Source organism: Palaemon carinicauda, chromosome 20, assembly GCF_036898095.1.
Source record: "Palaemon carinicauda isolate YSFRI2023 chromosome 20, ASM3689809v2, whole genome shotgun sequence".
NCBI lineage: Eukaryota > Metazoa > Arthropoda > Malacostraca > Decapoda > Palaemonidae > Palaemon > Palaemon carinicauda.
Genome location: NC_090744.1, coordinates 67,938,686 through 67,953,933, shown reverse-complemented (window position 1 = coordinate 67,953,933; position 15,248 = coordinate 67,938,686). Strand labels below are relative to the sequence as shown.

Below are 15,248 nucleotides of genomic sequence, written 5' to 3'. Positions count from 1 at the left end.
TGAATAAAACATACTGACGTAGTAATGAAAATTATGAAATAATATGTTGGAAATTTACAGTCGAACTCCATCCTATATTCCCGTAAGGAATACCGCTCTGAATGTTTAATTGTTCACTTAATAGATGGAGCACACTCATTTGAATGCTATTAGGCTCAGCCTCCCTATCTTCCTTCAGTATATAGCCTTTGGTTTAGAACTTTAGACCATGTTGAAGAATGCTAGGGGAAATTTGGCTCTTATTTTAGGGGAATTTTGATATAATTTTGGTTCAGGGATTTTTTTTTTCATTAACAATATGGCTGATGGAATGGTAACAGTAGACAAACAAAATGTCTTCCTCCGTCCACAAGTTTTATATACTTTTGTGCGTTTTCAGTTACTTTCCTGTAAATATTAGTGTTTTAAACTAAGTTATGTAATTTTATTGTTAAGTTAACCTATAATTAGAGGTGGCACATTCAGAAATTATCTATAAAATGTAGAATAAGAATGTCGAATGTGAACCGGCTTAGCTCTGGTGTGCTTCATTCTGTGACTACTTCAGTAAAGTTATTCATAATTCAGGCTTCTTTTAGTGCTCATGTTGTACAAAGGTCAAATTAGTCTATTTAGGTAAAAATATAGTTTATTTAATACGGGACAAAACTATTATGGGAAAAACCGCTTTTCCTGCATTGAATATCCGCAAATGAACCGTTCTCCCATTGTCCCTTCCCAACTGACAGGTGGGAACCCGTGGTTTGGTTGGAAGGAAAGCAGGAAAATCCTCATCATTCACCACTGGAATAAAGGTAAAATTCATTACAGACACACTATTAACAGTATGAAAAATACTTTGGTTAATAAGGAATTTTTCTGAAGGAAAATATAAATTTCGAGGTTTTGCACTATTGACAGTAGTCCATAAATCCTGCCTTGTATGCATTATTCAAGGATCTTTGCATCCTTTACGTAAGCTTATTCTATGCTTAAACCAACTGCCTTTGCCATTGTTTTATTTACAATGACATCAATGGGATGTGTCCTGGCCTAAGGTACCTCCACCTAACCTGACTTGGGTCCTAACCTCCCCGCCCCCACCTGTGTCACGTACAGAATTTCAAAAGAGAATACATCGGAGGCTGCGTCTGTTGTCTGTAGCTAATGTTGTAATAAAGAGAAATATACTAAACTCTTAGACTCAGTCAACACAATGAACTCTCTTTAAGGTGACGTCAGAAGGCGTAAAAGCATCGAGCAAAGTTCTGTCTAATGTTTTTTTTTTTCTTTTTTATTGCATTTAGGGCATTTTTACCAAAGTATCAAGACCTTTGCCCGGTGGATAAACATTAGTGATACGAGTTTGATAATATCGTTGCCTGATGTACGAAGTTGGGTTTTCTCACCAATGCCTATGATATACTAATTCTGCCTTCTCTTCTTTAAAGTTTAAACATGTCCAAGTTTTATTGGTCCCCTGACGCAACTTTAAACTTGGTAGAGTTGTATAAACAACACCGCTGCAATCTATGGGGGTGTGAGGACCAATGTTTACAGAGATCGTAATGTATGAGCTGCAGCAATTTTTAAGATAATTCGGGACCTCAGTGCGTAGTTTTTATGAAGTTGCACCATTAGAAAATTTCCCAAATATCCCAGAGTGAACCTTTCCCTCTTATAAATGTGATGCATTTTCAAACTTCATTTTCAGTGACCATGTGCAAACCTCACATCCAATCCTCAGTTCAAATTTCACATTCAAACCTCCCTTTAAAAGCACTTCTAAACTTCACTTTCAAACATTACATTCAAACCTCACTCACAAACTTTATGTTCAAACCTCACTTTCAAAACTTTGTGTTTAACCCTTGCTTTCAAATGATACGTTCAAACCTTTCAAACTTTACGTTCAAACTTCACATTCAAACTTCATGTTCAAACTTCACTTTCAAACTTTACGTTCAAACCTAACTTACAAACTATACGTTTAAACCTTATTTTCGAACATTAGGTTTAACCCTCACTTTCAAACATGCTCAAACCTAATTGCCAAACATTACATTCTAACCTCCCTTTTTATATACATGTTCGAACCTTACTTTACATTTAAACCTTACTTTCAAACTCTATGTTCAAACCACACATGAAATATTTATGTTCAGTCCTCACTTTCAAACTTTATATTTAAACCACTTCACTTTCAAACTATACATTTAAACCTTGTTTTCAATCATTACATTCACACCGTACTTGCAAATTTTACATTCAAACCTCACTATCAAACTTTACATTCAAACCTCACGATCAAACTTTACGTTCATACCTCATTTTCAAACATTATATTCAAATCTTATTTTCGAACATTACGTTCAAACCTCACTTTCAAACATGTTCAAATCTCGCTTTCAAACATAATTTTCACTTCAATTTCAGACATTACATTTAAACTACTCTCAAACTTTACGTTCAAAGCTTGCTTTCAAACTTCACATTCATACCTTGCTTTCAAAGATTACAGTCAAACCTCGCTTTCAAACTTATGTTCAAACCTCCTTCTCAGACTATGTTTAGGCCTTACTTTCAAGCTTATGTTGAAACCTCACTTTCAAGCTTACGTTCAAACCTCACTTTCAAACTATATGTAAACCACTTCCAAACTTCACTTACAAACATTGCAATCAAACATATTTGAAACACTATGTTTAAACCTCGCTTTCATACTTTATGTCCAAACCTTGTTTTCTAGGATTATGTTTAAACCTTGCTCTCAAAGATTATGTTCAAACCTCGCTTTCAAAGATTACGTTCAAACCTCACTTTCAAACTTATGTTCAAACCTTCCTGTCAGACTACGTTTCGGCCTGACTTTCTAACTACGTTCAACCCTCACTTTCAAACTATATTTACACCACTTCCAAACTTCACTTAAAAATATTGCATTCAAACATCTTTCAAACACTACGGTCAATTACTTTCAAACATTACATTTAAACCACTTCCAAACTTCACTTTCAAACGTTATGTACAAACCTCACGTTCAAACATTGTTTAAACCTCACTTTCAAACTTTACGTTCAAGCCTAACTTTGAACTTTACGTTCAAACCTCACTTTCAAACATTGTTCAAACAACACCCAAACATTATGTTCAAATGCCAGTTTCAAACTTTATGTTCAAACATTACGCTCAAACCTTACATTCTAACTTAGCTTTCAAACATTCCGTTCTATCCTTATTTTCAAGCATTACGTTTAAACTTCACTCAAACATTGCATTTAAACATTGCTTTCAAATGTTGCAGTTAAACCTTGCTCTCAAACTATGTTCGAACCACACTTTTAAGCATTACGCCCAAGCCTGACTTCAAAACATTACATTCAAACCTCGCTTTCAAACTTCGTTCAAGACTCACTTTCAAACTGTGTATTTTAACCTCACCCTCAAACTATACATTCAAACCTCACTTCCAATCTATACATTCAAACCTCACATTCAAACTTACATCTAAACTACTACTTTCAAACCTTACATTCAAACATTACGTTTAAGCCTCACTTTCAAACATTGTGTTCAAAACTTGCTTTCAAACATTGTTCAAACCTCCCTTTCAAACTTATGTTCGAACCTCCCTTTCACACTTTATGTTCAGAGCTCACTTTCAAATTTGATATAAACCACTTCAAAACTTGACTTTCAAACCTCTTTCAAACATTGTATTCAAAGAGCTTTCAAACATTGCGCTTAAACCTCACTTTCAAACTTCATGTTCAAATCTCACTTTTATATATTATGTTAAAACCTCACTTTCAAATTCTACGTTAAAGCCTCACTTTTAAACTACATTCAAACCTCGCTTTCAAACATTACGTTATAATTTCTCTTTTAAACATTACGTTCAAACCACATAAACATTACTTTCAAACCTCACTTCCAAACATTACTGTCAAACTTTGCCTTCAAACCTTTTATTCAAACGTTACGATTAAACCTTACTTTCAAACGTTATATTGAAACCTCACTTTCAAACATTTTCAAACCTCACTTTCAAACATTATATTCAAACCTCCATTTGAAACATTTTGTTCAAACCACACTTTTGAACATCATGGTTAAACCTCGCTTTCAAACTTTGCGTTTAAACATTGCCGTCAAACTTTGCTTTCAAACATTACTGTCAAACCTCGCTTCCAAACTTCACATTCACACCTCACTTCCAAATTTTACATTCAAACCTGACTTAAACTTCATTTTTCAACTTCATGTGCAAACTTAACATTCAAACTTCCCTATGAGACTTCACATTCCAAACTTGTTTCCATTTTTAATGTGTAGTTTTTGATCATGTGGTTTTTCGCATCATAAAATATGATTTTTTTTCTTTTTTTCTATTATGTATACAGTATATCCCCCTCAGAAGAGTAGTGCCACCAACACACTACAAGTGGTTCACTGTAGGTATCTTTTTTATACTTCTAATATACCTCCATTCCCACTTCCATTTTTTTCATCTTGCTGTCCAACCTCTCAACTCGTCATTCATTCTGCAACTACGGGATTTTCCTCATTTTGCAAGTGTGCTAAAAGGCTTCCCTGGCCATAATTCTTAAATCCAATCTAACCAGATTATCCTTCTTATTACGTTATGTTTTCATTATTATTTTTGTTCACCAGGGATTATCAAGTGCAGAGAGGATTCAAGCCATGACAGGCCAAGGAAGCTGCTGCCGATGGCCTCAGGTCACATAGTGGCTCGTTCTTCCTCACCAGAGCCCCTGTCCAGCATTTCATGGCCCCCGCCATTTTTAATGCCACACCTCTCGCCATCTTCAATGTGTTTAGTCACCTCCTACAACTGCTTCACGACCATGAACTGAATGTCGCAGCATCTCCTGTTCTGACTCTTGTCAGCGTCAGCGTGTGAGTATAGCTTGGTCCTATAACTGTAACATTACACATTCTTCAGCTCTGATTTTCTTCTTGGGTTAGTCATGAAGGTTGTATCTGAACATCGTTGCATGATCTAAAGAAGATATATATATATCCCTAAATAAATCCATAATTGAAAAGCCACATAGTGTTTCATGCAGACGGAACCAAAATCTTCTTTGGTATACTAGTTGCTTTGTTATCGTCTTACGAAAGAATCTGTTTTCTTTACTCAAAAGTGTAAATGTGATCACGGCATAATTGTTTACAATATGGCCATTATTTAAGCCTGGTTCACAGTATGCCAGTAATTTAGTCAAGTGGCGAGTAATTTAGCTACTAAACATGTCTGAATACCAAACAGTTTAGTCAAGTAGTTTAGTAAGCAATTTAGTGATTTAGTGTTTAGTCGATCCAAAATGTTCTATTTTTACGGTCAAATAGTAGCTCCACTCACTTGTCATTCGTCCACTAAACCAGTGAGAACACGTGTTGAATTTAGTAATTTAGTGGAGTTCATGAGTTGTAGGCTGCCGCAGAAATGGCACTTCGATGGAATGAACAGACAGCACTAAAATTTATTTCAAAATATTTACAACACGAGAGCTTGTGGAATGTTAAATGTCCACAGTATAAAAATAAACAAATCATTCAAAGTGCCTACGCTGATTTTGAAAAAAAACATGTATATACCTGGATTTGGAAAGAAGGAGATAAAAGCGAAAATCAAGAACATCAGGTATTTTCCATTTTTATGCCTCGGTAATCATGTTAGTAATTTTTTTCCAGTTGTGATAAGGTTAAAATTGGTTAAAATGGCTATATGTTTTGCTTTATTCATGTAATTACATTATTATTCTATATTTGTTTGTTTTCTTCTCAGATCAACCTACTCACAAGAATTGAGAAAAATCAAGGAATCCAAAAAATCTGTTGCCGGGACGGACTCTGTTTACACTCCATCGGTGAAATGGTTCACCATATTAGATGAATGCCTAGGGAACATGAATGCAATAATAATGGGAAGTGAAAGCAATTTGGTAAATACATATATTTAATTATGTCTGAATTATAGTATTTCATTCTTGCCTGCCAAGGAACAGAGCCATCTTGCACAGTAGCAAGAAGGTATAGAACTGCCTGTAATTTGGTTTTTGCCGGAACTGCACTCCTTAAATGGGTATCATTTCGTTGAATTTGTGATTGCACTTTCATCAACAGAAGGTTAAAACATTCTTGACTCATTCTGAATGTTGAGTAGTATTCTCTAGGATCTTCTACTTCTAATTCCTTGAGAAGTGAATTAGAAGCTCCTAGTTGATTTCTTCTCTGAATCCATTTTCATTCCCATAATCTTTTTCTTTTTGACACACTTATTTCTTCCTCCACTTCCTCTAAAATAGCTACTGCAATACCTTCCATTAGCCTTTTAGCTTTGCTGCGTTGCCTGTTCATCTTGCGATGCCTTACACACTAATTTACTGTACTTGACTGGTTGTGCGAACGAAATTGATCAGTTGAGTAGGAAAGTAGTAACTAACTACTCGCCACTTGACTAAATTACTGGCTTAGTGTGAACCAGGCTTTAAGTTAATCAAAACCTACTCATACAGATAATTTTGATTTTTATGTACAGTAATAGAAGCCCTTTCAAATTATTTTGAGAGAAGCCCATTTGCGCTTACGCAAATATAAACCATCATCATTTATATAGGTCACACTTTATTGCTCCTTTTACTACAACCAAAATTAAAGAAATGCTTTGTGCCTGGCTACATTGTATGGTTGTCCTCTGCTCCAACTTGCTCTGGGTAGGCGTGTACGAGCTGGTGGCTCAATCTCCCATTTTGTCTTGGTTGCTGTGTCAAACGGACATCTGCTCGACCGGTGTCTACGCTGTGCTTTTCCTTTTCAATTCTTGTGATCATGAGTACTTCTCAAGAATGTATGAGAACCTCTCCTGCCCTTGAAGGTCATCCCTATGGTACCTTTATGAGTCGGGTGAATATAGATCCCTGTTGTTTATGTCCTGCATGTTGAGGTAAGAAGTGTTCCCCATGTCTTCCCTTCGTGAGATTTGTAGGGAATACTACAGTAATCGCAATGGGAGAAAATCACCCGTCGTCAGAAGAAAGCCAAAAGGTATTGTTACCCATTGGTTCTTCCTTCAAAGAGAACAAGAAGCAGAAATCTTCTCTTAAGATCCAAGAATTTTCCCTGTCTGATTCTTCGTTATCGGATTTTTCCAGAGACGCCAATAACAAAGGATGGCATCAAGTTTATATCCAATTATTGTTTGTGTGGTGGAGAACACTCAGAGTGATTGTGATCTTCTTGCCTCAACAATCAATCAACCAGAGCAAGATTTTTTTTACAGGAATCCCTGATTTCTCCAGATTTTGTAAATCCTGTCAGGTCCCCATCCCCACCAGCTACTGTGAAGGAGGAGATTCTCATCCGTGATGTAGATTTCTCCTGTAAATATACATCAATTACCATCTAATAATACACCAACGTGGTTCTCACACTGCTTGGCAAGTGAACAATAGGTTTCCCCTCCTCCTCATTTAACATTTGAGGAGTTATATTATTCCTGAGTGAGAGCTCTTAGTGAGTCGGCCTCGCCAGTAATGCCTGAGGACCTGAATGGTAAATTTTCCCCTAGAAAAGCATGAACACTTCCAGAACCCTCACGAGGAGTCAAAGTACAAAATGACCAGAAAGATTGCCTTGTGCGAATCTTCCCTAGAGTCTGCAGATGCACAAGTGGCCAGTGCATTCTTTCCCTCAAGTAGGTACAAAAAAGCGTGAGCCTATCGTGGATCAAAACAGGAACGCATAAGCTGGGTCACGCGTTCCACCTGAACACACTTCCAAAAGCATGAGTTTCACATTTAACTTGGCAGCTGAGTGCACTGCTATCAATACGTGGCCACCATTCCAAGAATGCCAACATAACGCCCGATTATTTGTGAGGGCAACTTCACCACCGAATAGATCGGTGGTAAGCTCTGCAGAATCATATCAGCCATTATCTGGAACTCTTGTATCCCTTTATACTGTACTTTTTGGGCTCAAGCCATGTCGTCCTGATGGAAGTTTCCTTTAGGCAGTTTTCTAAGGGATATTTGGCTACAGTGATACTCCCAGAGAATTGATCATAGGTCTCCAGAATTCTAACTCCTGGCGTGAGTATCCTTAAAATTTTTCTTAGGGATATCGCATAATATCAGGGGGCGTATTTCTTGATACGAAACATGGCAATCTTCACCCCGAATAGGGGGAAGAGTGGCGAAATCAAAGGGGAGCTGTCATCAAGGTTACCCAGTGGATCCCCTTCCCGTACTACTACAGGGTCCAATATGGCTACCCATTCCTTGTTTTGTAGCAAATTGCGCACGGTGTACTCCCGCTTGCTCTCAGTGTTTTCTGTTGCTATTACGAGGATTTATCATGCATTCTCCAGCATCTTCCCCCTCTGGAAAGTTGAGTATTTAATCTTTCCTGTGTATAACTTTTAGCTCCCTTCTTACTGTTAAATTAGCATAATTTAGATGTGTTTATCAGAGCTTAGCCGGTAACCGGAGGCGCCATTTTGGACGCTGTCGTTCGCCATATATGCCTTATTTAGTCAGTAGAACGACGTTCCCGGTATTTAGCTTTAATGAATTATAGCTATTTAGGCAAAATTATACTAGTGAAGATAAGATCATGCACATATATTTCCCCTGCCTTAAATGTACCGATCGTATACGTTAGAGTCTCGGTGATATAGCGTAGCCGAGATCTCGACCCTAGCTAGGCTAGCCTAGCCTATGCGCTTTAGTATACTTTTGTACATTATCCCCGTTTACCCTCGTGTATTGCTTTATCAATTCATTGGGAGATAGTATATCGCCTAGAATTATTTATATAATTCGATACTCGTCTCTTTTCGAGATTTAATGGTAAACCCTTCCTTCCCTCTGAGTGTCGCCATTAGGCAACAACCATGGAGTGATTATGATCTTCTTGCGTCAACAATCAATCAACCAGAGCAAGATTTTTTTACAGGAATCCCTGATTTCTCCAGATTTTGTAAATCCTGTAAGGTCCCCATCCCCACCAGCTAGTGTGAAGGAGGAGATTCTCATCCGTGATGCAGATTTCTCCTGTAAATATACATCAATTACCATCTAATAATACACCAGCCTGACTAGGCTAGTGTTTCTGTCTTCCCTCTTTGCTGATGTGTATCTCGGCTTTGATCTATGACAGTAACTCAGAGTATTCAGTTTTTATGCCAGCAACTCGACCGCCGGGGAAATAGTTACTCCCCTGCCGGCTTGCAGTTACAGAAATAGGAAGCCTAGCTTCCCTAGCCCGCATCCAAAGTGGTAGTACACTGCCGCCACCTTCTCCCTTGCGGTTTAGAAGACAAGTCTTGTTTCGGTAAGGTCCTGGGTTGAAGAATCGATATTCTTCTGCCGCCCAAGACGGCGCTGATATTGAAACAATGTTTCTGATTTTTGACTGGAAGTAGTCGGAAATCCTGCCGCCTTCTCCCAACACAACATACAAGACCCTTTCCCTGCCCCCCTCTGTCCTTTTAGCGATAGCCTAGCCATCGCAATGTCTTTAGCCGGTGTCCTACAATCTCCCCGCTTGCCGGGTGGGTTGTGGTGCCGGCCGGGCTACTACATAGGCGGCTTGATTGCCTCTCTGACCTTCCTCCTACGGACGCAAGGCTCCGGGAAAGGTTGTGCCGGCCATGACGGCTGCCGGTGGGAGACACCGATGTCTTTGAGTGTTCTTCAGTCCTCTCTTGGACTGCTATCCACATCCATGGAACCGGCAGAGTAGCCGGCAACAGATCCTGTGGCTGGGTGGAAGCTAGAATGATTCATTCCCCCCTTTCATTAGAACCCTCATTCTGGAAGAAGGCAGTAGGGACAGTTGAACCTACATCCTTATTTATTGTACTAAACTATAATAATAAACGGATTTTGAAGCGATGCGAAAAATCTAATTTTGGGTGAGATGGCCATGTCGTCCTGATGCAAGGCTCCTATTGATAGCTTTCTAAGGGATATTTGGCTACAGTGATATTCCCACACAAATGACCTTTAGGTCTCCAGAATTCTAACTCCTGGCATGAATATCATTAAAATTTCTCTTAAGGATACCGCATAATATCAGGGGACGTATATCTTGATATGACACATGGCAATCTTCACCCCGAATAGCGTTTTCGTTTCGAGGGGGAAGAGTGGCGAAACTGAAGGGGGCCCGTTATCAAGGTTACCCTTCCTCCCGTACTATTACGAGTATCCAAGATGACGCTCATTCCTTGTAAAATTGAGCATGGTGCTACAGATATAGAAGTTTTGGGAGGAATCTTGCCTAAGCCTTTTCTATGGAAAAGGAGGGCGGGTCCATCACGACGACATGGCCATCTCACCCAAAAATAGATTTTTCGTTTTTCTTCAAAATCCGTTTTTTTTTTTGCTCAAGCCATGTCGTCCTGATGGAAGTTTACTAGAGAATTACTTGAAAGTACTGTATCTGTGGATTTTCATAAGTGCATTAACCTTAGGAAAATTTTTTCTATGGTCATCCGGACCATTGAGACATATGACGTTACCGTTATACGTCATCACCACTAATCCTGGACAATGTTAGGGCTTCCTGCCCCCTGCAGGTAAGAGTCATACTAGACAGTAGAAAAGGGTCTCAAGGTTTGCATATATTGTAGGAACAAACATAAGTATCAACTAGATATAAAAAGTCTCACGGTTTGTATATGTTGTCGGAACAATAAGTATCAACTATATCCATTGTTTGTAAGCATACAATAATATGAGGTTTACCTAGATAGATAAGTAAGAGAACTCTGGTTATGTTTATTGTGCTAATTGCAGGGCAAAATAAGAAGCAATTACACTTTAATAGACATTTATTTACGATATATGAGTAAACAGAATAGCAAGTGTATCATGTTAAGGGAATTATACATACAACTTTAGACAGAAAAGTTTTCTACCTGAAAGGGAAGAAATGATTAGTGCCACTATGAAATTTGAAAATTTTATAAAAATTTTCAATATAATTTTCTGTAAATGTTGTATATTATCAACACTGTACAATGTACACACGGCACAAGTGTTAACTGTATTATTCTACACCTGAAATTTTGAACAGTCTTAGTGTCACCATGGTGACACCCACTTAAACAGTATTGCACTGGAAGGTGTCAACACCTTTTCACCTGAATTGATAGTCCTAATCAATTCACTGTTCATCGCAGTACTAGACGACAGGTTTTAATACACTACCTGCTGCCACCACATAATGCTTCAGTTTGTGCGCTTGCTTCGCATAATGTTTGTAGAACACTCTGGATGACTTCCATCCAGTATATGAGCGAAGACGCTCAAAGTCCATATACTGAAAAAAGTTCAGTGATGAAGCAATTTTTCTTGGATCATGATCTGCGGGTGTACTGTCAGGATCCGCTCTGCGAATGAAGTAGGTGAGCTTCGCCCTCAGTTGTTTTAGGGATAAGTTTGATCCTGACGTTCCTCCTTTAAAGAGCTGTCCTCCCCTGAAGTCTGAAGTTATTCGAAGATAGACATTTAGACATTCTACTGGATATAGAGAGACATCTTCCTTCAGAGGGCAAATTCTCCAGAGACCCCATCTCTTAGTGGGTAGCTCGTTCTTGGGGAGAAAGGTAGGATCAGGAAAGAGATTCAGTTCTCCCACTTCTGTGAACTGAATGTGGCCCTTGTTTCTGGATAGGGCTACTATTTCACTAACTCTAGTCCCTGAGGCTATAGCGAACAGGAAAATAACTTTTTGGGTTAGATCCTTAAGAAAACAATCTTCATTGTTCATGGTTGAAGCATAATGTAGGACCTTGTCCAAGGATCATGAAATGGGCTTCGGAGGAGCTGCAGGCCTAAGTCTAGCGCATGCCTTCGGGATCTTGTTAAATATTTCGTTCATCAGGTCCACTTGGTAAGCGTATAGAAGAGGTCTAGTCAGGGCCGACTTACACGTAGTTATCATGTTGGCTGCCAGACCTTGTTCATGAAGGTGGAAAAAGAAGGACAGACAAAAGTCTATTGAGATTTCTTTTGGTCCTTTTGCTTTAACGAAAGCAACCCACTTTTTCCAAGACGATTCATATTGTCTTCTAGTTGACTTGGACTTGTATTCCTCTTAATAGTATATACTGCCTTTTGAGATTTCAAATCTTTTCTGAACCGCTAAGGCGAGAAAATCATGAGATGAAGGTTTTGGGTTCTCTGTGATGAAGCGAAGACAGGCGACTTCTGAACCCATTGAGATAGTGCTGGGTTTGGTAGAGGGACCAGCCTCAGCTTCAGTTCCATTATCAGAGGGAACCAGTTGCTCTTGGGCCACTTGGGGGCCGCTAGAGCTGCCATTCCTTGGAAGGATCTCAGCCTGTTGAGGACCTTCAGCAGGAGATTGGTCGGAGGGAACAGGTAAATCCCGGTCCATTCGTTCCAATCTAGGGACATGGCGTCCGTCGCCTCGTGTGGGGCTACGTATCGAGGTAGTTTCTTGTTGTCGCTCGTCGCGAAGAGGTCAATTTGCAGTTCCGGTACTTGTTCCAAGATGAAGGAGAATGAGTCTGCGTTTAGGGACCATTCTGACTCTATCGGCTTGAGCCTGGATAGAGCGTTCGCTGTCACATTGCGGAACCCTTGTAGGTGAACTGCTGATAAGTGCCATCTCTTCTTTTTTTTTCGCTAGACGGAAGATGCCTAATATCACATGGTTGATATGGGGCGATCTTGAGCCTTGTCGGTTCAGACATCTCATTATCACTTTGCTGTCCAAGATCAGCTTGATATGGGCTGATCTGCGAGGGGACAGTTTTTTCAACGTCAAGAGGACTGCCATGGCCTCCAAAATATTGATGTGAAAGGTCTTGAACAGTGAAGACCAAGTCCCTTGGACTTACCTTTGATGGGAGTGACCTCCCCATCCTTCCGTCGAGGCATCCGTGTGGATGGTCACCGATTGTGGAGGTGGTTGCAAGGGTACAGTCCTCGTTAGGTTCTTGGCCTTCGACCACGGCTTGAGAAGTAATCGTAGTAAGGTCGGTATCGGTCTTTTTAGATCTCTTTGAGCATTTGATGCGTATCTTCTCCAGACTCCTGACGAATCTTTCAGCTGTGCTCTTAGCATTGGGTCTGTTACTGCTGCGAACTGGAGAGAGCCCAGTACTCTTTCCTGTTGGCGTCTTGAGATCCTGTCGGATTTCAGTAGTCTCTTGACAGACCCTGCAATCTCTCTCCTCTTCCCTGGGGGAATGGAGAGGCGGTGTGACTTCAAGTTCCAATGGATTCCCACCCATTGAAACTCCTGAGCTTGAGATTCAAGACTTCTTGAAGTTGATCTTGGATCCCAGATGTTCCAGGAACTGGATCACTTTATTGGATGCTTGCAGACAAGCCGTCCTGGATGCTGCCCACACCAGCCAGTCGTCCAGGTATGCTGCTACCTGAACACCTTCTAGGGGTAGTTGCTGAACGACTGCGTTTGCAAGTTTCGTGAAGATCCTTGGGGCTATGTTTAGTCCGAAGGGCATGGCTCTGAAGACATACTTTTTCTTCTGTAGCTTGAATCCTAGGTAGGAGGAGAGGGGGCTGCTGACTGGGAGATGCCAGTAAGCATCTGCCAGGTCTATTGAGACTGTGTACGCCCCTTTCGGTAACAGGGTCCTTATGTGCTGAAGGGTTAACATCCTAAACTTGCTGTTCTTGATGAACTTGTTGAGTGGCGACAAGTCCAGAATGACTCTGAGTTTGTCTGAGTCCTTCTTGGGAACACAAAACAGCCTTCCCTGAAATTTGATGGACTTTTCTCTCCTTATTACCCGTTTGCTCAAGAGTTCTAGGATAAATTCTTCCAATGAGGGGGTGGATTGTTGGAAGAATTGAGGAAATGATGGTGGAGGCTTGCTCCAGCTCCATCCAAGTCCTTTCTTGATTAGGCTGTGGACCCAAGGATCGAAGGTCCAACGATCCTGAAAGTGTTGGAGCCTCCCTCCTACCTGAAGCATCTCATTGCTTCGATTGTCCGGAGGATTTACCTCCTTGGCCGCATCCTCCCCTACCTCGTGAGGCGTGTCTTGAGGAGCCCGGTCTAGAGCCTCTACCTTTGGGACTTAAAGGTAGTGGTTTGCCTCTCAAACCCAGGGTTGAATGCTGGTGACTGGGCAACCAGCTGCTGAGGCACCACTTGAAATGTGGTTTGTGGCTGAGCAACCACTTGGGGCACCATTGTCATGATGACTGTGGGATGTTGTTGGGCAGGCCGAGAGGGTAGTCTGGGCTTCTTGGTCTTCCTGTTAGGTTGGGGACCCACATCCGGGGAAGACTTTTGTTTTGATGAGATGCCCCACTTCTGGAGAATGTTCCTATTCTCTGTGGCGGCTCTATCAACTACATCCTTGACCACTTCATTCGGGAAGAGGTCTTTACCCCAGACATTGGAAGATATCAGCTTCCTGGTTCGTGTTTCACTGTTGCTGCAGCAAAAACAAACTTTCTACAGGCTCTCGTAGCCTTCATAAAGGCGTACAGGTCCTTTATTAAGGTAGCCATGTGCATATTGGCCATGACCATGAGCAGGTCTGGGGTGCTTTTCAGGCCTGCATACATCTTGATGCAGTTCTGTAGGGATAGGGATGCTGTAAGTCTCTCATTCATCTCTTGCTCCCTACGCAAGAGAAAGTCAGACAGTTTCAGGAGATTCTCACTGAACTGTCGTCCCGCAATATCTGCATCCAATCTCCCTACTGAGAAGGTTAGGTTGACTTCTTTCCATTCCTTATCCTCCATGGACAGGGCTAACGACAGAGGCCTACACTCCTTCAGTGCAGGGCAGGGTTTGTCTGCCTCCACTGCCTTGGCAACAGCTTTAAAAGCCTTCAATGTAAAGGGGAAGGCTATTGAAGCAGGAGCAAGAAAGGTAGGATGCTTCTTGCTCAAGGTGGACACTTTCAAGTTCGTGTAACCCACCTTCTTCAGGCTGCTTGACATTAGAGCCTGTGCCTTGTCGTGGTCGAAAACCATGACCTCCTTCGGTTCCGTCTCCTCTTTTGACACTGCCTCCTGTTTCAGTCGAATGAAGCAGTCTAGGTAAGCATTAAAGCTTGGCCTGAACTGGATGTCGTCTAAGGGCATGGCTCCCATCTTCTCTGAGATGTAGAGTTTGCCGTTAGTAATTGGCATAAACTCCGCATACCTCCAGGGATTGGTTTTGGAGCAGGGTAGGAGGTCTTGGACTGTGGGTCGCTTGTATGACCCTCGGGAGGCGATGAG

The 15,248-nt window shown here is 40.8% G+C and overlaps 1 protein-coding gene across 1 annotated transcript in view; it reads left to right on the top strand.

The window, feature by feature from the left end:
- The first annotated feature begins 312 nt into the window (after nucleotides 1-312).
- LOC137659511 (uncharacterized) overlaps nucleotides 313-15,248 on the top strand; it is a 47,387-nt gene continuing 32,451 nt past the window's right edge. Inside the window, exons 1-4 of the mRNA XM_068394387.1 lie at nucleotides 313-389; nucleotides 729-794; nucleotides 4,654-4,899; nucleotides 5,792-5,948. Of these exons, the coding sequence (XP_068250488.1) occupies nucleotides 4,769-4,899; nucleotides 5,792-5,948 (288 nt within the window). The 5' untranslated portion in view covers nucleotides 313-389; nucleotides 729-794; nucleotides 4,654-4,768. The remainder of the gene's footprint in view (nucleotides 390-728; nucleotides 795-4,653; nucleotides 4,900-5,791; nucleotides 5,949-15,248) is intronic.